The sequence below is a fragment of the Sorex fumeus genome, unplaced genomic scaffold, assembly GCF_029834395.1.
Source record: "Sorex fumeus unplaced genomic scaffold, SorFum_2.1 ptg000063l, whole genome shotgun sequence".
In the NCBI taxonomy this organism is placed as follows: domain Eukaryota; kingdom Metazoa; phylum Chordata; class Mammalia; order Eulipotyphla; family Soricidae; genus Sorex; species Sorex fumeus.
The window spans coordinates 83955202-83978787 of record NW_026606120.1 but is presented as its reverse complement, the minus strand read 5'-3'; the positions used below and the strand labels follow the sequence as shown (position 1 = coordinate 83978787).

General features: G+C 47.2%; 1 protein-coding gene across 1 annotated transcript; it reads right to left on the bottom strand.

Moving 5' to 3' along the window:
- Positions 1 to 1011: 1011 nt before the first annotated feature.
- On the bottom strand, positions 1012 to 19464 carry PRKAR1A (protein kinase cAMP-dependent type I regulatory subunit alpha). Its single transcript, XM_056127347.1, has 11 exons — positions 19365 to 19464; positions 15955 to 16134; positions 11776 to 11946; positions 10909 to 11000; positions 10644 to 10705; positions 9007 to 9053; positions 7380 to 7538; positions 6029 to 6089; positions 4918 to 5039; positions 3727 to 3808; positions 1012 to 3448 (listed from the first exon to the last, which is right to left on the bottom strand). Exons 2-11 carry the CDS (start codon positions 16126 to 16128, stop codon positions 3276 to 3278), a joined length of 1143 nt encoding a protein of 380 aa, XP_055983322.1. The 5' UTR covers positions 16129 to 16134; positions 19365 to 19464; the 3' UTR covers positions 1012 to 3275.
- Between the last annotated feature and the right edge of the window lie 4122 nt (positions 19465 to 23586).

Here is a 23586-nt window from a genome sequence, read left to right as displayed (position 1 = left end):
AGAGCGCGCGCAACAGACTTTCACATCCAGGTGTTATAACTGGGAACAACCCCCAGCACTGCCAGGTGTGGTCCCCAAACAAAAAACAAATAAACCAAGGCCTGACATGGTAGTACTTCAACATTGAAATGTTGGTATTTAAGTCAATGAAAAAGCAAAGAAGTGCTTCTAGGAGAACCAATACTTTAAAGGGGAGAGTTTAATTCTCACCCAGAGGTTCCAGGAACTTACTTGGCCTACAGCCCTCTTCGTTCAGAAAACAATTTCATTCACCAAGCTCCCCTACCAGGATTATTCCTGCATCCCACTGCATCCTGCCCCCTGTCCCTTCCCCCCTCCCCCCTCCCCCCCTGAAACTAACAGCCAACACATAACAGTTTTCTTTAGTTTAATCTATTGACTTGAAGGGTTCCAACTTCAGCAGGGTTCAAGAGGACTGTTGAATCTGGACAAGGTGCACATGGTATAACACAGGACAGATTAAAGAAAGTTCTAGAGTACAATCTATTTTTTTAATGTCATTGGAAGTAAACAAATACCATCATATTAATGATTCTGTCGTAATCACCTCAATTCTCAAAAATCATCTGAGTATAAGAAACACTTTGTACATATGCAAAATCTATGAGCATACCTAAACACTGAAGTACACATACTAAATTTAAATCAGAGAGAAGGCTAATCCAGAAATGACGTTCCCCGTTAAGTCTGGAAAAGTCCAAGGCCGGAGAACAGTCTACTCAGTAAAGAAAATTTTTGGCTTCTCATTTGATCTTTTCCTTCCATTATCCAGTAAACAGATCTGCTACATTTCAATTGCCCTTTGAGGGAAGTATTCGGGTTATTCCTCAAAATACTGAATTGGAAAACACATGTATTATTCTTTTAAAACTGACTCCATAATTCACTTTGATTTTCATTCTTACCCACCAGGCTAGGAGATTCCAGGGGAACAGGAAGAGAGAAGAGCAGGAAAGGAAAAAGGGAAGAAAAACTGATTCACTGAAGAACTTAAATTAATTTTTCTTTTTATTAGTTGACCTACCATTAAGACAATCTATAACAAAAAGAAGAGAATATATTAGCACACACAGTATAATCAGACTAGTAACCAGGAAACAATACAAAATGGTCCTTTGGCCATCTATACCTCCTAAAGCAACAGGTCTCATAAAATCAACATACCAAGCCCAAAATTAATGACTTCTAAAGCTCTGGATATCAAATAAAACAAATTATACCAATCGTAATTTCTCACATACTCAGATTGCACAAAGATAAAGCTTTAAATGTGATAATTTGTCAATTTAGACTGAAAATTTCTTAGAAACGACAAAAGGGAGTAAACAGCAAGTCAAATGGTTTAAGAGCAAAACTCATCTCGAAAGCATTATATGTACCTAAATATACAAGAACATGATTATGTACATATGTGAAATTGTGCAAATTTATGGCATTCTAAGTAACTCATTTCAGTACAGTTTTGGCATTTAAACAAATATCAAATTAAGCTTTAAGCTAATAAGAATATAATTTTTACTTTAAATATAAAAAGGTAGCTAAACACAATGATTAAGTACAGATCAGAAAACCCTCATTTAATAATTTTGAATATTAAAAATTTATAAGGTGACTTTCTATCTCACATTAAAATGTAAGACTCCTCTCCCAGATTTATACTCCAAACTTAGTCACAACCAAAAAAAAAAATTCAAATCTATGGGAAAGAAAGCTACCATGACTAATTAATTTACCTGGGAAAGGGCAGAAAAGGATTAGTAATCAAAGCCAGTTGCACAAAAAATGGAAAAATGCTTGCAGTCACTCCCAAATATAACCCTATGTTATATATAAATCACAATGAAAATAAAAGTGCCTACATTACAGAACTGTGAAAGATTGTTTAAAAAAATAACAATAAAAAGTTAACCATTAGGTATCATTGGTGCACATGGAATAATGTAACACATAAAGGTTGATAAGGCTGGAAATACTGAAAAACAGTTAAGACTCGAAAGACAAGCTGACGATTAAAAAAAAAAAAGTTTGACAAAGAGGTTAGATAGAAAAACAGAGCTTTTCAGCAGGATGGCCTTTTAGGTCAATTTGATACAACGCAGACACATACCCCCAACCCCGCCCCCCCCCCATCCCCTAAAGTCCTGGCGATGTAAAGAGGAGGAAATAGGTTCAAGCAAAGAATTTCTTCCCAAATCTCACACCCCAACAAGTAGGGCAGAGTTCCCAACACTGAGCTCCAAGTGCACCTGCCCCTTTCTTCCCTGCAGCAAGACCACAGCTCCCTTCTTCTGTGTGATGTTCATTCAGGCCATCGGGGCGGGCTATTCCCAGCATATCTGATCCCCTGGGACCAGTGTGTCACCAGCAAAAGGGTCCCCTGGAGTTAACTGAAGCTGGCCATGACCCAAAGGCTCTAAGTTAACCATCTGGAGTTGCAGACCTCAAGTTCTTATTCTCGGTTCAGCATCTGATCATCAGTATTTGGCACTAGCTGGATCAATGAAGGTCTAATCAGAATTTGTGAGCTGAGGCAGGTGTAGTTAAATCAGAACCCAATCTATGATTTGGTTTCAAACTCAAAACAGCACACATAGGTAAGACAGCCCACTCCTAAACCTACTTCAAAATCGGAGCAAAAAACAACACCAGGCAAATTAACTTGACAACAATGTAGATTCTGGTTAAAGAGAGGGAAGAACAAAACAAAAACAGCGTATCTGTCTAGAAATCAGCCAAAAAACGTGCATCTTTCCACCCTTACTCGAGATTAAATACAGGCAGATGTCTTCCTACTACTAAGATTCTTCTATATCCGTTTTTCCTTATAGCTCAATGAGAAATCATTTAATCTATAAGAAACACAGCATCGATGGCCACCGTCTAAACTATGCATGTAACTGGAAAAATGGTGTCACTTAAAAATATCACTGATGCACTGTTACATCATCACTCAACAGTAATTCATTTGGTGCAGGCAGGTGCCTGCGCCACACAGCCTGGCACGCTCTGCCGAGAGGACACTAACACTGCACAAAGAGAAGCAGGGACAGCCAAGTCTCCAGAGAACTCTTTCTATTTATTTAACTGTGTGTGTGAGCACTCGGCGAATGCTCCAAATTAAAAATGGTGCGAGAAAAGCAACTTTTTAATAGAAACCGACGAGAAGCTGCGGTGCCAGAGGTGGCGTGGCGCGCCGAGAGGGGGAGAAAGCGGAGTGCAGGGGCAGGGCAGGGCAGAGGCACAGGAGGCAGAGTTCAGACAGACAGAGACACGAAACTGTTGTACTGCTGGATGTTCCGCTTAAGGATGTCGGAGCAAGGGCCGAGCACACGCTCGAATCTTGGTCGGTCCAGCTTCACGCACTTCAGCGGGCCCCGCGCCACCACCGTAGCTGCCCGAGGACGGTTCATCAGCAGAGCGATCTCACCTAGGAGGGAGAGGCGCAGGCTGTGAGAGTGGGTCACGGGCCCTGGGGAGGGTGCCTGTCCCCTCCCCACTCGACAACTGCAGCCATACTCTCCAAAGCACCCCCCTGGCTATCTCAACAAAGTCCAGGTTAATGGCTGGCAGTTTCTCTAAGAGCCCTGGAGACTGACTGGAATTAAATAAAAAGCAGAAAACCAACTTCGGAATGTTGGGCAGGATTCTGTTAGACTCCATGATATGAGGGGTGCCAGCAGTAAACCGCCGCAGCAATGCACGTACCAAAGTAATCCGAAGGCCCCAATCTTCCCACTTCCACAAACTCTTCATTTTCTGACCGACGCTGAAGCACAGCCGCGGAGCCCTGAAACAAGACCGCCAAGAGTCAAACAGATCAAGTCCCCCGCAGCACCGAAAACATCCTATGCGTGTTTACGTACTCACAAACCAAAGAAACACAAGGCCATGACTTCGAATCTTCCCTAGCAGTATGATGGAAACAACAGGGAAAGATCTCTGCGATCATGATTCGTTAACCCAGCAGCCTGAACACCGAGCCCAGGGCTGTGACATGTTCAGACTCAGGTGAGCAAACTACAGCCGTATGACCAAATCCAAGTGCTCTGCTTGTTTGGTTTGTCTTTTTTTGAAATAGTTTTGTTATTGTTGTTGTTTTGGGCCACAGCCAGCAATGCTCAGGGGTTACTACTTCTGGCTCTGCACTCAGGAATTACTCTTGGTGTGCTCAGGGGACCATATGGGATGCCGGGAATCGAACCCGGGTTGGCCGCATGCAAGGCAAAAGCCCTACCACGGTGCACTCTCACTGGGGCCCCCAAATAGACTTTTTTCAGGAATCATACACTTAAGTCACTTCCAGACCACACATGACTCCTACTGCACGGACAGAGAGTTTTCGACAAAAACCTGATGGCTCACAGACCTAACTCACTCAACATTTGGCCCCCAGTCTAATCATTCATTTGACCCCTGGTTTAAATAAAAACAGAGCGCATCAGAGCCATTCACAGAAAACCTGTGTTGGGAGCTGCAAGGCAGGCAAAAGCATCTAACTTGTTAAAAGAGTACCTGTGAGACTTAGAAGGCAGAATCATAACCTTTGGTCTTAGTTTGTCCAGTAACCCAAATACATGACTTGAAAAGGATGATCTAAAACTATCACACTTTGTTAACACTGTTGAATTTTGTTTGATTTGCATGGTAATAAAGACGGATGTGATTAGTCAGAATTGGGCTATGAGTTAGTGAATAACCCTTGCAAAATTCTGACCCTAATTCACTGAAAGTGGTGTGGCCAGGCAGAAAACCAAAGAATAGCATTTCAACATAATGGTTTTTAAATAAAACAATGAAGTACTCATAAAAGACGGAAGCTATAGGTTGAAATCAGCCCTCTTAGATGCCCTTACAGTACACAACTCTTTATAAAGACTCAAGTGCCGTGCTCTTTACCTCTAAAATAATAAAGAACTCATCCCCTGGTTCTCCCTGAACCACGATCTTCTGCCCATCTTCAAACTGGACAGGTTCCAAAGCATCGGCCACCGTGAGGCGCTCCCACTTATCCAGAGATTCTGAAAGAATCAGAAGAGACATTTCTCTGCATCATTTGAAATTGCAAAAAGCTTCAGAACACAAACTATAGAGATTCACCCAATAGCTAAATCCACTCAATTTCCTATAGTGTCTTAGATACAACATGGCACACCTGTGCTCCATTCTCTTCCCTAAAGACTCCTCTCATATCCCCCATTTCAATAGCCCACTCACCAGGTTAAATAAACCAACTGTACCCAATGGCAAAGGAATTTTTAAAAATGTGACCCTTTAGTCCTAGAAACTACCATCAGTGTAAATTAAACCCACCAGATTAAAGGACCGAAAGCCAGTGTCACCATTCATATGATTCTAAAGGTTCAGAGCAATATCTTAACAATTTAAGTCCTCAGTTGAATTTATTTATGGAATGAAGAATGAGAAAAAAAAAAAAACTTGTTCTCAAAGGCCAGTATAACCTTCTGAAACTCACTATTTCCCTTCCCAAGGAAAAGCAAGCTATAACCAAATTACTACGTCCACATGCAACCCATAGAACTATCTCCCGTTAGCCTGCTTTACTCTAAGAACGCCTACTGTGTCATCTTCACGAAGACAGCAAAGTCCTATCTATACACACAGAAAATGTGTTCCTGCAAACACTCATTTTCCTGAATCCATGAAATCATGACTGAGCAACACGGACATCAAAGAGGAAGTAACAATGACCTCAGCCAGTACAGCGCTTTGCGCCTTCCTGTTCTCTCCAAAAATGAGGCTGCATAGATCTAGAAAGCTTTTTCCAGCCCCCATCATTTCTAATTAAGAGGCTCATCATAGAAGTGGCAAATTCAACAGACTTGAAAAGAAATCCTCAGCCCCACTCCAATTCCAGCAAATACAAATCCCATAAGCTTTTTGTTATTACCTATAAACCCTGAAGTAGTTCTAATGAAATACAGTAAGTTCTGCTGGAAGATTAGCACTTTAGCATGTGATAATTATCCACGTATCTTCCAAAACTCACCTAAAATGGACACCTTACTGAGGAACTCCTCGTACATCTTCCGCTTTCTCAGTGTGCTTCCCTAGAAATAGAAAGGTAATGAAGTCACATCTCCAAAATGTGCATCACATAATGCTGTGCAAGAGTAAATACAGAAGCATAAATATTTTCAGAAAGCTGGGGGGTGGGGGGTGGACGTGCTGTGTGGTGCACGACTAGTATTCTTGTTGGAATGGCCCCTCTGCTGAGCTCAACAAAATACTCTTGGTAAACTGGGCCTAAAAAGACCAGTTACAAACTGTGGCTGAGGGAGGTTCCTAACACCACCAAGTGAAATGCCAATTAGCAAGTAATCTACCCAAAAGGCAGGGGGGAGAGAGGGAACCCAGCAATACCAGGCAGGTGGGGAGAGAATTACAGGATTTAAATCCCAAGGACCAGCACAGCCTCAGGACCTAACAGTGAGCACCAGGAGTGGACCCTGAGTCCCCTGAGCATTGGCAGGGTCCCCCACCACCACCCACCTCCCCCACAAAAAAACAAGCAATATATGCAACTATAACTAAATATACTTCCAGCCCACAGTGCTTCTCCACAAATCAATCCACTCTGGGGGATACGCACCCACAAACACACAGCTACTGTAGACAGAAAACAAAAACAAAAAAGTGCCCTAGAGGCCCCAAATCAAGGTGTCATAGCTACAACGTTTGTAAGATATAGCTGGGGAAAGAGATGAAAACACACGGGCCTCTTTGATAACTAATCCTTACAAATTACCTTAGTAATTTATAAACTTTTGAATACAGGAAATTTTCAAAATTACAAAAGACCACATACTATATGAGTCAGACAAACTGCAAAACCTGATGGAGACAAATCCCAAATTACAAATGGCATTAGTGGAGAATTGTGTCAAAGGTGGGAACTCTGAACTTGTTAGAAAGTTCTCCAAGTCTACTTACTATCAGAATGTCCCCATGGTTCTATTATTTTGAGAACAAAGAGGCAGTATGTCATCTGCACTGCTGATAGCACCTTCCTGTGAAAAATGCTGACTGCTTCTGACCAGCCTAGAACAACTTTCCGTATCAGCAGTAATGTGTACAGATGAGGTAAATGAAGACTAACAGCAAATGGAGAAATTCCCAAACATGAGCTAACCATCACAGCTACTCAAAATTCCATGTGCTATTTTTGACCATTTTTGCTCTAAGGGATGTGTCTCAAACAATAGGATGTATGAGGCCAAACTGGGCCTTAATGCAAAGTAATTCAGAATATTCTCATTTTAACTTTGTATTAGTGTGCATTCACTGTTGCTTACACAGATGAACTCTAAACCACACTCCAAAAACCCATGGACTCTTACCATGAGGATTCTTCTATAGCTGTCTCGGTCAATTCCCCACAATTTCACGTTTGTCTTTGCCTTGACAGTGGCAGCTCGAGGTGTTCCATAAATCAAAGCGAGTTCTCCAAAGCTCCCTCCTTCCCCAACGCTGGTTGCCCACTCATTGTTGACGTAGACCTAGAATGCAATGAGAGCAAAGAATTGGTTCCCAGCACACAAACCCAAGCATGTACACCCCTTCACACGTGGACACTAGCACACAATTTATAACAAACCAAACTCACGTATGAGCCACCATCAGTACAGACTAGCATCAACAAATTATGCCTTTTTATGGAGTCAGAATTCTAAACCATGTTTTCAAACAGAATATACTAGATTTTCAGTATACAGCAGAGCTGAACGGTTGACTTCCAGTAAATGAACAAGATTGGTGCATCCAGGCCTAGGACTCTCTGGACAGGGTGTTCAGGGCTCAAAGCAGAAGCACCATCAGCATTCACCAAGAACTGTGCTGCGCACTGTGGGAAGAGTTTCTGGGCCACTACTACTCCAGCTGGGTTTAAAATGCCTGTGCTAACTTCAAATCACAACTGGGCCAGAAAGACAGCTAAGATTTTGCATCATTAATACAGGTGGTGGGCAAAGCCAGAAGGAGAATGACAAATGAAACATAATCACCCATCCGTGGGATAAAGAAGAAATCAATCAAGGGTCTGGAGAGAACCAATCCATAAAGAACCTTGGACACTGTAATAGAGAACTGGAGCGTCAGGCTTGAGGGAGGGGAGGGGGAGGAGTAAAGTGGCCAGAGGCAACACAGGAACAGGAGTAGAGGGGCTCAAGCACACAGCGGTGCTAAGGGAGCTAACTGTGCACAAAACCTACAGCTGTGAATCAACAAATAATGGGGGACAGGTAGGAGACAGAAGGAACGTCAGACTAGTGGTGACCTAGAAATGGACAATGAGCCAGGGTCCCGGACACTTCGGAGGTATGGTGGGGAGGGGAGCTATGCAGTAACTGTACATACAGCAGTATTAGAAACTTCAACTCTACCACTGTGGTAGGCCGGTGACCTAAACTAGAACCCATTTTTCTGGCAAAGGTTGATCAAATTTGATTGAAATGGGCTTGCACGTCAAGCCCAGGTTCTCCCCTGCACATGGATCTCACTGTCTATTTGCTGGTCTATTTCCACGATGGAGATGCCAGTGTTTGCTCTCAAACAAGTCCTTCTCCCTCTCTCTCCTCACATCTTTCTAAAAAAGTTTCAACAACAAAAAGTTTCCTGGTTCTCAGCAGCAGGGCGTTTGCCTTGCGCGCAGCCAGCCCAGCCAAGCCAGGTTCAATTCCTCCGCCCCTCTCGGAGAGCCCAGCAAGCTACCTAGAGTATCTCGCCCGCACGGCAAAGCCTGGCAAGCTACCCGTGATGTATTCAATATGCCAAACACAGTAACAAGTCTCAAAATGCAGACGTTACTAGGCCCGCTCGAGCAAATCGATGAACAATGGGAGGACAGTGCTACAGTGCTACATACACACACATATGGACTTAAATGCTCTATAATGGTCCTTAAACTCTTAGAAATTCTATCAACACATTAACTTTTAAGATTATCAATATGTCTGCTATTATTCTTACATCCATCTCTCCTTGGTCAATCACATAGAAGTTATCCCCTTCATCACCTAAGAGAGTAAAAAAAGACATTAAAATTAAAGAAACACAACCCATCTAATTAACGTGTAGTAATTAACTTACAGTAATGCTATAAGAGGAAGAATTGTTAGCAATTAACACAGTTTTCCAGGAAACATCTATGCCTTAAGAGTTTAATTTTTATTTCTGGTTTCCCACATTTCTTGGCAAGTCTCGGCCCATGGGGTCCGTGGTTCAATGTGAGGATGGGGAGCTCCTAAATCATTCGGTGCCAGGGATCACTCAAGCCACCTACCAGTGCTCAGGGGCTACTCCAGAGCCACACACAATGATGGATCAAGGAACTGTATCGTACCAGGGATCAAATTGGCATCTGCACCATGCAAAACATGCCCCTTAATCCCTAGGGTGTGCCAAGAATGAAACCCAGGTCAGCCATGTGCAAAGCAAGTGTCTTGCTGACTGATATATCCATCCAAACCTCAACATCTGTACTTTAAAGGTCCTACAACTGATTGATTTCTTTTAAAACACTATTGAAAAAAAAACTTAATAAGGGGGAGGTAAAGGGAAATCTTAAAAATTTCTTACCACAGAATTGGGTAACAAGATAGATCAATGTGGACAAAGAAATTAAAAAATCAGTGGAAGGCACAAAACGTTATAAATGCATAATATAATGGAATGATTTATTCCCCACTTTAAAAGTAAGAAATAGGGACTAGGTGGAGTTCATACCCAATTCAATCAGCTAATCAGTGGCTGAATGAACAGCAGTACTCCTACATAAGAAAGAAAGAAAGAAAGAAAGAAAGAAAGAAAGAAAGAAAGAGGGTAGGGCAGTTGCCTTGTACTCAGCTGACCCGGATTCGATAACCAGGCATAGCATATGGTCCCTGAGCACTGGCAAGAGTAATCCCTGAGTGCAGAGCCAGGAGTAAGACCTGAGCATCACAGGGTGTGACCCAAAAAGAAAAACTGAAAGTAGGAAATTCCAATACCAATCAGTAAAAAGGGTCTGTGAGGACTGAAGAGAGCCCCATAAGCTTAGCACATATATGCTTTGCAGGTATGAGGCCCAGTTTAATCTCTAGCATTGCATGATCCCCTGAGGACTACTGGGTATGGCCCAAAAATCAAAATAAACAAACCAAAAAGTAAGATCTATATGGTTTTAAAACTTATGTCACGGTCACGGTCCTTCCATTGTTCATCGATTTGCTCGAGCGAGCCCAGTAACGTCTCCATTGTGACACTTGTTACTGTGTTTGGCATATCGAATACGTCACGGGGAGCTTGCCAGGCCCTGCCGTGCGGGCGAGATACTCTCGGTAGCTTGCCGGGCTCTCCGAGAGGGGCGGAGGAATCAAACTCGGGTCGGCCATGTTGGCTGCGTGCAAGGCAAACACCCTACCGCATTTAAAATGCATGAATTTCCTTTAACAGAGCACAGAAAAATGTTAGTCCTTCAGGTAAAGTTCACATTTTAGCTCAGAAGACTTTAATTTTTTTAATGAAACAAAAAAGTATATATAACAGAAAGAAAACGAGCTTCAATTGAAAACTCCTAGTCTCATCCCTTGAGTTGACTTCGCATGCACCTAAGCAGCAGCCCTTACCTTGCTGGATAACTGTCTCCCCAGCGATAAAGGAAACTGGAAACATGGCATCAAAGATGTCACTGAAAGAGAGATGCCTCGTGTTACTGCAGGTGCCTCTTCTGTGGATTCCAAACATTACCCTTAGAATTAAAGCTCCCGGGTCTTCAGCTGGGGCTGTTATCAGATAAAAGTGACTTATCCTTAACACCCTTAAGATGTACAACAATAAGACTAGTTTGGCACCACAGCTGTACTAAAACCAAAACAAAAGTCTAGTTCCTACCTTCTCTCGTTATCATCTAGGTGTGAGAACAGCACATTCTTCTCAATGGCTTTGGCTAGAGCAGCCATTGTCTTGTAATCTTTGGGTATAACCTAGAAAAGAAGAATGCATGGTAACTCATAAACCAAAAACACTGCGTTTTCAGAAGCTGCATTTCAATTCAACGTAGCATTTAAACGAGTCTGCTTTGAGTTCAATATTTTTTACACAACACAAAATGTACATTCTTCAATTCACAAAGTACTCGACACACAGGGGCTAATTAAGCTTCCTGCCTACACAGCCAGGATGGTACTGAAAGGCTCATCTTTGGTTCCCAAAGAAACGAACCAAAAACATCTTAATCAAGGTAATTGCTGATGGAAAACCAGCCCATTTTATGACATTTTTTAACACTGATCAAGAACAGTGAGAGTTTCGTAAGCCTCTTGCCAGGACCATTCTGTTCCTCCTCAAGGCTAAGGGCAGTACCTGACACAGCAAGCCAGCTCTAAGGATGGGCACATGAAGATGAGTCACAGTTACTGGATAAAGGTCTAAAAGCCACAACATGAAGTACGTGGCATTAAAGATTAACACCATACACGACCACCAGTTTCTATTGCAAAACGAGGGAAAGAAAATATACATCAACCCAATTATTGGGCACTGGTATTGAACAGTGCTAATTATGCAGTATTTTAGATTATTCCAGCGACGTGTTAAAGAAATCTGCTCCCCCTGTGCCCAGGAAATGTACAGAACAGAGTCCGCTCCATCCTGCTCTGCACCTTACATTTACTGTTCCAAGCAGCACATGCATTCATCAGAGCCTAGACTCCACCAAGCAGGTAGTGGAAATGTCTTGTTAACTGGGTATCGAGCTACCTTTCGAACATAAGATGCTGCGTCTTCCTCCGTGTACACTTCAGCACTGATTGCCCCACGTCGCCTCCGGCCCTTCACCACAGGGTTTGGGGGAGGAGGAGAGATTTCGTCCTCCCTCGAGTCAGCCCGGGAGCCTGCTTTCTGCAGATTCTGAATCTGTTTTGCTTCCTCCTGAAAGCAATCACAGGTGCATAAAATGAAATCCTTCCACATACAGTTGCTGGGCCCCACGAGGGCCCTGAGCAATCACCTCAAGGCTCTTCCTCTGTAACCAGGAGTTAAGGGGGAAGGGCTAAATTCCAGCCAAGCCGAGTTCAGAAAGACATGGTCTGTTAAGGTCACACGGTTTCTCCAATGACCAACGATGCTGTACTTATTAATCAATGAAAGCTATTAGCATGAGGAGAAACGCTCTCAAGGAAAAATAAATAAATAAACCAGCTACACCAATAACAGCAATTTGTAATGACAGTAATAAGCTGCAGAACACAATCCTGGGAGTGCAGGTTCTTTATACGCAGCTGCAGGCTGAGCAAGACCTGCTACCCCAAAGATGCTCTCTACAAGGAGCAAGTGGGTCACAGCAGGGAAACAAGAAAATCTAGAGGACTGGAGTATTTCATTAGTTCAGCCAGCACTCTGCACTGGTTTTTAACTCTTGTGGTGCTGCAAACCGAACCGAGGGCATTACATGTGCACAGCAGGTGCTCCGCCAGCAAGCCACGTCCTGGTCCTACCAAGGATCTGAAGCTACAAGGTATAATGCAACAGAAGACCCCGGGTCCTAGCTGGCTCCTCTCAAATGGAAGAAACTAACAAATGGTGTGAGGGGTACCAAGAGTTTAAGTACAAGATAATAATTCTCCCTAAAGGGATAGAAGCTTTCTTTACCTACAAGGTTCACAACTGAAGGTAAAGCAAACAAATCCACCTACTTTTAAAACCCAACTCAAGGGCCAGAGCAATAGGACAATGGGCAGGGCAGTTGCCCTGCACGTGGCCAACCCAGGTTCGATCTCTAGGTTCGATCACTCCCCAATGAGCTCAGGGACCCTATAGGGTGCCAGGGATGGAACCTGGGTTGGCCACACGCTAGGCAAGAACCTTACTCCCTGTATTATCTCTCCAGCCCCTATAATCTTATTCCTATTAAAAACCTAGACAACTAAAAAGAAATTTAAGGAGCCAGAGAAACTAACAGCAGGAAGAATGCTCACCTTGCACACACCCAACACGGGTTCAATCCCCAACGTCCCAGATGGTCTCCCAAGCAAAGAGTAACTATTTAAGTCAGACCAAAGATTCTTTCATGTTCATTTGACTCTCTCCATTATTTTTCTACATACTCTCTCAAATTCTCTGACAGACTAGAGATAATACAGCAGTTACAACGTCTGCCTTCCATACAGGTGACCTGGGGAGATTCCAGTGCCAGGAATTCCCCCCAGGTCACCTGAAACATGGAAGACAGTTTAGGAGACACTCTTGAGCAAAGAGCCAGGTATAAACCCAAAATAAACAAAAATCAAACTCTAGGGCCTGAGAGAGCGCTCCAAGGGCTGGAACACAGATTCTGCACAAGGCGGGAGCCTCTGAGTTTAATCCCAGCAAAGTCCTCTCCAGTGCCACTGGAGTGCCGCCAGGGTTGGCTCATAAAACAAAAACCTACATTCCAAATAAACTGAGCATACTGTTTCAGAAAAAAGTTTTTGTTTTTTTTTTTCACACCATGCTCAGAGGACCCTGTGGTGTGCAACCAGCGTTGGCCTCTTGCCAGGTAAGCACATAAACCCCTGTACTCTCTCTCTAACCATAGGGAAAAAAAAACTGCAAGAGAAATTAAGATGCCTGTTTGGTCCCCTGATTGGTTCTTGGTCTTACTCTTTGCATCAAGACAAAATACAAAAACTATACATATGTAGAAAATCAATCTAGAATCAAATAATCAAGGAAATAATAGAATCAAATAATAGTTAGAATCAAATAATCTAATGTGCTATTCCCATTAGTAAAATCGTACCAGACTTTATGGTAACAATTTATTTTCATTTCTCTAGATATGAAAATTGTTAAGGAAGAAAAATACATCGAGAAAAACAATGAAAAGAAGTTCAGTTATTTTTACATAATTACAACTACACTGACTTCTTGATCCGATAATGCAAAAGCTCTACTTTCAAAATTATTCTATGGTGTGCACATGCGTGAAACGACATCTGCACAAATTTATTCACCGTAAATTCGTCTTAAAAATAAAACACTAAGGCTGGGGATGTTTCTCGGTCACTTAATTTCTTTTTATCTGCTACCTCTGTAAACTGGTGCTAATCCTCTATCTCACACATTTAAAGTAATGAATATGGGAGGCTGAATGTGCTTCACACAACACTGAGCACAGGAGAGATACTCAATGGTTGCAGCTATTAAACGTTCTCCGTTCTATGAGACTGACAAGGTTCTAATACGTATATTTACATGAAAGAGGTCTCAAATTCTAGATCCTCCAAATTCCAGTAGGCTGATCTCAAATGCAGTAGCTTTCCATGGGCCAAGTATGAATGGGGTTTTGGTGTTGAACAGTTAAAAGGGAACAGAAACATGAGGTTAACACTGGGAATGAGGGGGAGTGAATGTGTATATTTTCAGTTACAAAAACCTAACACCTAATGTATAGAATAATGATCTCCTGAAAAGTGAGAATCCAGTTACTTGAAAGTTCAGACATTTATATCTGATCCTGGCAAAAGCAATTTAATATATGTTAGCAGAGAGGCATGAATTACAAGAAAGTGTTAAGCTACAGGCAAAAGAAGCCAAAATACAATCCAAAATCCCCAACTGCAAAGAAATTAATCATAGTTTTTGCTTTTCTCCTTATTGCTTAAACAGTGCTATCTTAAGTACACCCTTTGCAACCAGCACAGGGAATTCAACACTCCCTAAAAAAAGACACACTCAATGTTCTCACCACCTTCATCCCCTCATTTGATGGTTTCTATTGATGTCCAAAAGGAAGAGGGATCACCTTACAGTGACCCATTTCAGAATCAGACCTCCAGGAACGCATTTATTTCAAAACAAGGAACGCCCACAGCAGTCTGGCTCTACAGTACTTCACTATGTGGAAATTGCTTAAGAGAAAATCAGACTCTATGACAATTCCAAGACAGCACTGCTCATCAACGGGTCTGCTGAGTCTAATCGACTGTTTTGAAATTGTTCTAATCAAGGTACAAAAACTTCAATTCGAATGTCTCTTCAAGGAGAGAGTGGAAATAGGAGAAAACAGCCAATCACAGAATCATCCAAACACTGTTTAAATCTTAACAGAAGATTATTTTAGCAGCAAATTGTCTTGAAGCAGCCCAAACCAATGGAAAACAGTACAAATATTTCTATTATGCAACTAATGATCCCATCTCTAAGAAGTGCTTCCATCATCGGTTCATAATCTTTATGAACCACATCAGAACTTACACATGCATTAAAATATCTGTAAATTTGTTTTTGCAAGCTTACGCAATAAATCAAACTACTCAAAAGATTTAGCAATTCAGGTTTTCTCATCCATATGGTTCTTGAAAGTCACCTACCAAGTATAAACTATACTTAGTTTACAGCTACAATTCACGGTGAAGCAGAATGAATCAGAATGTTTGTTAGCCATAAAAATTGAGTTCGTTTTTTTTTTTCAAGAAGAAATAGGTCCTGACCCCAATTTTCTGTGGCAAAAAATTTTATAAGCTAAATCAGCTGATCAGCATCATGATACTGAATCGCTAGTCTACAGTCAATTCATTTGAGACATAATTAAGCAGTCCACACTAATTCAGAATGATCAGACAAAACTACAAATTTTCATTACATACGTTTTAAAAAGGTTTATTACACTTGGAAAGGTTTATTATCCCGTTTAAAGAGGTGTATTAAGGGCTCTCGAGAACTGTTGAACCTCCTATTCCTTGGAACTGCTATATCACTCAGGTGGATGATAAACGGATTCGCCTGGTCAGTTTCACTTATTATTAATTACAAGCCGGGAAGGAACCGAGCTGGAGGCCCTCTGTTGGCTGAAGAAATGGGACTGCATTGTTTGCAAAGCGGGGTTTGCCTGGGTTTGCCCCAGCCACCAGCGCGGGGCCCACACCTGCTGGGGGGCCAGGGCCCGTTTATTTTTACCTTCTCCAGTCTCTCAAAGTACTCCCTGAGGAAGGCCATGGGTCTCTCGGGCCGGGCCGTGCACAGCTGCACGATGGAGTCTTTGAGGAGGGCCTGGATGTTGTGCTTCTGGACATAGAGCTCACACTCGCGGAGGCTGCGCTCCTCCTCGCAGGCGCTGCTGCCGGACGCCATGGTCTCCTGCGGGGACACAGAGTCAGGGGGGCAGGCACTGGCCTCCCTGCCAGGTCATTAGCAAGCCCCAGGCTCGGTAATGAATTACCACGATGATGCGCTGATGCGCGGCATTAATCATGACCCAGAGGGCTCTCTCGGTTTCAACAGGGAGGGGGAGGGGAGGGCGAGGGGGGCCGGCTGCAGGGTCCAGGGCCCGGGACAGGGCTCGGCTGTCCCTGCGCAGCCCCTCGGCCCCAGGCGCAGGCGCCAGCCTCTATCCCCTGCAGAGGCGGGTAGCTGAGGAGTCAGGCCTCCCGGGAATACCATTCGACTCTACCCCGCAAAAGAAACCGTGATGACGTGGGAACTGTGTTGGATGGTAAACAGCAGAGAGAATTACAAGGGCACACAAGTCAGCTCCGAGTGAAAGCCAGCAAGCAAATGAAGAACATCCGAATCCTCGCCACGTTAACTCCCGTCCCCAGGGGCCGCCTGATGTCACCTCGCAAACCCCGGGAACAAGGATCTGATTAGTCAACTCCTGGCATAACCGAAATGTCTAAAAACACAATAGAACCCTCAAACTGCCTTAAGAGCTTTAAATAAACAACCTTATTCCAGAATCTTACCCCCGTTTCCAGTAGTGAAAGATCACACACTTGCTAGAAAAGGCTAATAAGCAGTAAATATGGGACAGGAAAGGGGGAAAAAATCTGCTATAAAACATTCGATAGAGAATTATCAAATTATTTTCATCAGGACCAAAAACATCCGAACACAGTTTGCTCTTATATAATTCTATCTAATGAGTTTTAGGAGGCTCAAACTGCCATGATGTAAAATTGAAGATACAATAATGAGCAGGATTAAAAGCTTAGTATTTTAACAGGGCCATGCACTGTTTTCCTCCAACTACTGCTTATAAATTAATATCTGAAGATAAAATCTAAGTGCCCACTCTCTGAATCCAGAATCAATCCTACTTTTCCATCCCTAATGCATACAAAACTGAGGTGAAACCTACGTGTAAAAGCAGGAGAAATACCAGAGCAGAGCGCCAACAAAGGGCCACCCTCTTACTCACTGTGTTTTGACAACTTCCATGATACAAATCAGTTAACTGCAGACTAATAAGCCATGAGTCTCCAACACCCTAACCGCACGTAATTCAGAGGCCGAGAACCCCGCTGCTCCTTACAGAAATACACATGCCCACAGAAAATTCATTTCTGCTGGATGCACGTAGATCAGTCATTCTTGTAGGCCTGAGACTCATGTCAAGCGAGAACCCCTTTCCGGGGAATTTTCTGCATTTGAAGCGATACTAAAGCCCTCCGAAGCCTATGGAAGGAGCGGCCCTTCTATGCGCTAAGGCACGCGGGTATTTTTCAGAAATCTCAATGAATGTATCCGGAGGAATCATTCAAATATTCAAGACCTCCGGTGGGGAAAAACTGGCGACCAGCGTAGCGTCTCAGTGGTCCGAGGGCACTTCTGGGTTTGAAACAACGTAGTTGAAAACGCCCAAAGGTTGGGGCAGAAGGTTTGCAAGGAAAAAGGCCCCAAAGATGAATGCAGTAGCGAGGGGAAGCCCCACATTATCCAAAACGGCATCGCCCCGATGACGGAATATAATAACGGAATAATTCCTAGATGCACTCTAAACCTCAAGAACGCGACGATTCACAGTCCCCCCAACCTCTCCCTCTCCCCCAGCCCCAGCCCCAGCCAGGGATCTTCCGACTTGAAAACCCGCTGGCAAGGAAGTGCTCTGCGGGGTGTGGAGCAACAAAATCCTTTGGGATCAATCAAGCCACGCGTGGAGCATCCCCCATTCCCCCCTCCCCAACGCCCGGACGCAACAGTTGCTGGCTGGGGGCCCAGAGCGGTGGCACAGCCGCTATGCACGCGGCAGGGCCCGAGTTCGATCCCTGGTATCCCACGGGGGGACACGAACCCGGGTTCGATCCCCGAGCACTGCCAAGGAGTTAATTCTCCCGAGTACAAAGCCAGGAAGAACCCGCGACTCAATAGAAAAAGGCAAAAAAAAATAATAATTTTTTTGCCGCACCCCCCATCCCCCACCTAGATCTCGCCCAGAAACACAACTGTGCCCGTTTCCCCAGGGTCGGCCAGGGAGGGCCGCGCTTCCGTGGCACTGCAGCAAAACGCCAACGCACTCTCGGGGGAGAGGGACGCTGGGAAGGGCCCCCCCCCAACACTTGCGGCCAGTACGAGGGGCGAGCAGGGGTGGGGGGAGAGGGGCGGGAGGTCGCGGGGTGCGCAGGGCTGGGGTCGGGAGCGTGTCGCGCAGCCCGGGGGGGGGGGGATCAACCCCCAACCCACCCCACCCCACCCCCCCGCACGTCGCCGAGGGCCGCAAGGGACGTCCACCCGCCGCCTCGGGCCTGAGCGCTCACGGTGGGAGGGACAAAGATAGAGGGGTCTAGAGGGACTCGAGGAGACACCCCCCACCCAACCCTCCACGCGGGGGTGGACGCGAGAGCGGAGGGATGGGCAGCGGGCAGGGCCCAGTCGGGGGGAGGGGAGGGAAACCAGCACGGCGGCTGCAGAGGCCCGGGGAAAGCCACGGCCGGGCGGCCGCCGCAGCGCCCAGCTGCCGGCCTGCAGGAAACGGGGGGGAGGGGCGCGGGGGGGCGGCGGCCGGGGGGCGGGGGGCTGCGGGGGGGGGGGGCCGCGCAGGCGCTAAGGGGAAGGCGGGGCGGGACGGGGCCGGGGGGCGGAGCGGGGGCTGCGGAAGGGGGTGGCGGGGCGGCCCGGGGGCCCCTTGGGGGGGCGGGGGAGGCCGGGGGCGGGGGAGGCCGGGGGCTGCGGGGGTCCGGGGCGGCGGGGGTGGCCGGGGGTTGCGGGGATTCGGGGCGGCGGGAGTGGAGTGGCCTGGGGGCTGCGGGGGCGGCCGGGGGGGGGGGGAAGGGGCTGCGGGGAGGGCGAAGGAGGAGGGGGGCGGGGGCTGCGGGAGGGTGGACGAAGGCTGAGGGGGGGCGGGGCGGAGGCTGCGGGGGAGGACGGAGACTGCGGGGGCGGGGCAGCCCAGCGGGTCTGCAGCCCCGCCCGGGGGTCCCCGGCGGCGCGGCGGCGGGGCCCCCGGGGAGGCGGCAGGGGGTGCGGCCGTGCCCCCCTCCGCGGGCCGCCGCTCCCCGGGCCGCCATCTTGGATCGGTCCAGCGCCCCCAAACGGGCGCCGGGGCCACGGGCCTGCCGGGCCGGGGCCCCCCCGGGCGCCCGCGCTCTCACCTGGGGGCGGCGGGCGGGCTCGGGGCTGCGGCGGCGGCGGAGACCTGAGACACAGGCCCGGCGCTCTCGGCGATTCCCTCCCGGCGCGTCTCCCGCTCCGCGATAGCGGCTCGGCGGCGGCGGCGACGGCGGCGGCGGCTCCACCGGAAACGGCGCGGCCACAGCCAATCAGCGCGCGGCCGCTGACGTCAATGCGCCTCGCTCTGGCCAGAGCCGTCGCCTAGGCAACCTTAAAGGAGCCGTGGCCCCGGTTCCTCTTCCCTACCCCTTCCCCCCACCACCAACGCGGCTCGGAAAGGGACCCTGGAAAAGGACCCCCCCCACCGCGCTTCACCCGAGCATCGTCCCCTCGATGTGCTGCTCCGTCCCCCTTGCTTCGTTTCCCAGCCCTGTCTGTCTGGCTTCCCCAACCTCCGTTCCCCCCATTCGATTCGCTCTCGCTTGGCGCCTGCCCATCCTTACCTGTTCCTCTGCGGATGCTCAAGCCCCCTAAGCCTCTGCGGATGTCTCAAGCCCCCTAAACGTCTTCCTTCTGCGCTAGGCGCTCTGTCTGTCTGTCTCTCTCTCTCTCTCTCTCTCTCTCTCTCTCTCTCTCTCTCTCTCGGCGCGGCGGTTTTATGGGTGGTCTCTCCCCGTGCGTCCCCTCTTCTCTGCTCCCCACTCGCACTCCCGCCTTCCTCGCCGCCTCCGCTTTTTCTCCCTCCTTCGAACCCCCACCCCACCCGGGCGAGCCCACGTGGGGTGTCTCGGATGACAGGTGCGCCCGGCTCCGCCCCGCGGCCCCCGGAGTGAGGACGGGCACCGGGGCGGGGAGATTCCTGCCGCCGCTCGCCCGCCCGCCCGCCCCGGAGGGTCAGCGGATGCCCGGGATGCGCGCGCCGAGCATCCTGTGCCCCGCCGGGCCTCCGGGCTCGGGGCCGCCATCCGGTCCAGGAAACCTGAGCCCCGCCGGGCACTGCGGGGCCGAGCGGGCGCCTCCCCCCCTCCACTCCCCGGGGCCTGCGGGGATGGGGCAGTCGTCGGGGGAGGCCAGACGACATTGCAGAGGACGTGGTCAGGGGTCCAGGAAAGGTCCGGGGCTGCTACAGCCTGAGATGCAGCCCGCCCCTCTCCGCCCCATTCTCACACCTGAGAAGCACAGGACGTGCAGCTTTTGACACCGAAGCTCTAATCGCGCAAGAAATCTCAACTGAGCGCAAAATCGGGGGAGGGGGGCGACTAATTTACTCCTTCGGCCATTTTTTCCCACATCAGAGAACCTGTAGAGGAAGAATGGTCCTGGACGCAGACCCGCGAGCCCAGTGCTTGCTTGCGTCCAGCTGGGACCGCTACTTGTACAACCCCACGTCCTTGCAGGTCAATTACACAGAGAATTTGACCTAATACATCTATATTATGGCAATAATTTTCATATTGATTCTGGGATGAAATGGTTATAGTTTGGTTAGGATTGGCTTAAATATAAAAAAAATAATTTTACTTTTTTTTTTTACTCTTCTACGATAGCTATTAGAGATATTTAATTAGGTATGTGATTCCGGTTCTCTTCCTGTTGCATAGCCCAGCCAGAGAGGTCAACTGCCTCCTCCCGAGATACACCAGTCTGTGATTAGGGTCCTGTTAGTCATCATATTTCCCTTGTTTATTGGGCTTTCCCTGACTTTCTGGAAGTCACAGGAGACAAAAGACAGCAGAGAGACCTTCAGGCTTCCAGGAGGGGGTATAGGGAAAGTTGTTTCTCTTTCCACTAAACACACACACACCATACTTCACCGAGCGTTGAGTGGACGGGGGATTATACGCAGAGACTCTTGTCATATAATGTTTCACCCTTGTCAGTACAAAGAAGGGCTTAACCAACTGAACCCTAAACTGGCAAGCAGGAGAGGGAATCCGATAGCCTTGAACAGGTCTGGTCCTGTTCAGAGCAGAAACACACAGAGGTCGAATAAATCTGAGTTTGGTTTTGGACTCCACCATGTCCGGTAATTGGCTTAATCTCCATGTGATGAGCCTCAGTTTCCTTAATGGGAAAAGGATAAACAGGCCTGGGGACAGTTGCCTGGTAGGGAGTGACTGCACTGAGGGCCCAGCTCTAAGTTTATTGTACATTGCAATGAATTAAACCAGCAAAATGACTTTCCGGCAGCGCTTTTGTGATGGGACTTGTTACAGAAACAGAGAGGGAGAGGAGTTCAGTAACGTGTCAATGGCAACACAAATCATGGTGGCTTCCGCCCAGCAATCTGATTCCCTCTCAGAGACAGCATCTATGCAACGAAAAGGCCCAGGGCAGCAGGGGTACAGAAAACAAGTGTTAATCTGCTCTCCACTCCTAAAGTGCTCCAGACCAAGATGCACTGTGTCCATAGCAAGTGGTCCCTGCCTGAGAAGTAAACTGGGTGACATTAAGCCTGATCTTTTTTGTTTGTTTTTTTTTTTTTTTTGGTTTTGTTCAGGGGCGGCGCTCAGGGCTTTCTCTTGGCTCTATGCTCAGGGATCACCCCAACAGAGCTCGGGGAATCACATGCAGTACTGGGGATCAAACCTGGCAAGCACCCCACCTTGCTTTTCTGTCTCTCTGGTCCTGAGCCTGATCTTTGAGTGTCAGCTGAAAGGTCTGGGTGTATGTTCCCGCTCAGCGGCACTCAGATGCTTGTCCTGATGGCTGGGGTCATTTCCTGTATTAGTCATCCTCACCCTTATTCCAGCCACCAAGTTCTCATGCTACACTGGGCCTTTAAAAGACATAAACCCCAAAGCGAGCTCAGCAGGCTGGAGCACAGGCTTTGTATGCAGGACCACCAGGTTTGGTCCCCAGCAACACAGGGTCTCCCCCGAGGGAGCAAAGCCCCCCAGAACTGAGCCAGGAGTAGACCCCAAGCACCACACCAGGTGGCCCAAAACACACAGACATTAGAGAGCTCAGCCTGGTGCAAATTCTCTGGTAGTCCCTGTGGTGAAAAGCCCACCGGCCCAGCCAGAGTGATGGTAAGGCACTTGCCTTGCTCACAGCCAACACAGATTCAACCCCTAGCACTGTAGAGGATCCCACCCCCCAGCCCCACCAGGAATGACTCCTGAGCACTGAGCCGGAAGTAAGCCCTGAGCACCCCCGCCTTGTGTGGCCCCGAAGTCTCTGTGGCTGCCAAACGACACATTTCAGGAATGACAATGTTCCCACATCATTTTTTTGTTTGTTTTTTGACTTGGTTTTTTTGTTGTTGCTGTTTTTGTTTGTTTTTTGTTTTGTTTTTTTTTTTTTTTTGCTTTTTGGGTCACACCTGGCAATGCACAGAGGTTACTCCTGGCTTTGCACTCAGCACCTGGTGGTGCTCGGGGGACCATATGGGATACTGGGAATCAAACCCGGGTCCGCCCGCATGCAAGGCGTGTGTCCTACCCGCTGTACTATCGCTCCAGTCCCTCCACGTCATCTTGGGCCTTTTTTCTTTCCTCAGAGGCTTTCTGTCCTGAATTCCCACGCCTGTGGGCCTTGTCTTAAAGCTCAACGTTGTAAGTTTCTCAGGTTGCAGAGTGCTCAGTCAAATTTTCTTGTAAACAGTGAAATTCTTGGGCAGGAGAAAGAGTTCAACCATCTGCATCATAACCTTTGCCTGCAAGAGGCCCGGCTTCAATCTCCCACCCCGCATGGTGGGAGTACTATAGTCCTCAGATGTGACCACAAAACAAAAGCAAAAAATAAATTCTTTAATCGCTGTTTCCATCTTTGTGTAATAAACTAACAGCATAACGGTCAAACAAGTATCAGTCCGGCCTTTAACAAGCAGAAATAGAACTGAAGCAGGAGCCAGTGCAGAAAAGTGGTGGCCGGCTCCTTACTGTTCTCGCGCTGAGCGTTTCCGTTGGCTAGAGAGCCTCTTGTTGGCGCATTGCAGGTTTCCAGGGAGAACTGTCAGATGATCGCCACCTATTTGCAGCTGCTTCAGCTTCCTGTGGGTTCCCCAGTTGTGGTTTCAAACAGATTCCAGCCAGGGTGCAAATGCCCAGAGTCACCCTCTGACTTTCTCTCTGACAAATGCCGTTGCTCTTGGGCACCGACTACAATCGTTAACCACAGACCCTGAAGAGTGAGAAGCCTGCGCAATTACCCAAGAATTCTCCAGTGGGCAAACGTCTTCATCTGAAATAGCCTATGTTAATGCACAATGTTCCAACAGAGCTAGTCAGAACCTTTAGAACATGGGCCCCAGCTGGAAAT

What these genes read in the sequence shown, in the direction of transcription:
- PRKAR1A (XM_056127347.1), bottom strand. Translation starts at nt 16,128, where the DNA reads ATGGCGTCCGGCAGCAGCGCCTGCGAGGAGGAGCGCAGCCTCCGCGAG. An exon ending in CTAGATGATAACGAGAGAAG is followed by an intron (nt 10,706 to 10,908) that starts GTAGGAACTAGA and finishes TCTCTCTTTCAG; the next exon opens with TGACATCTTTGATGCCATGT. An exon ending in GGGGCCTTCGGATTACTTTG is followed by an intron (nt 3,449 to 3,726) that starts GTACGTGCATTG and finishes TCTCCCTCCTAG; the next exon opens with GTGAGATCGCTCTGCTGATG.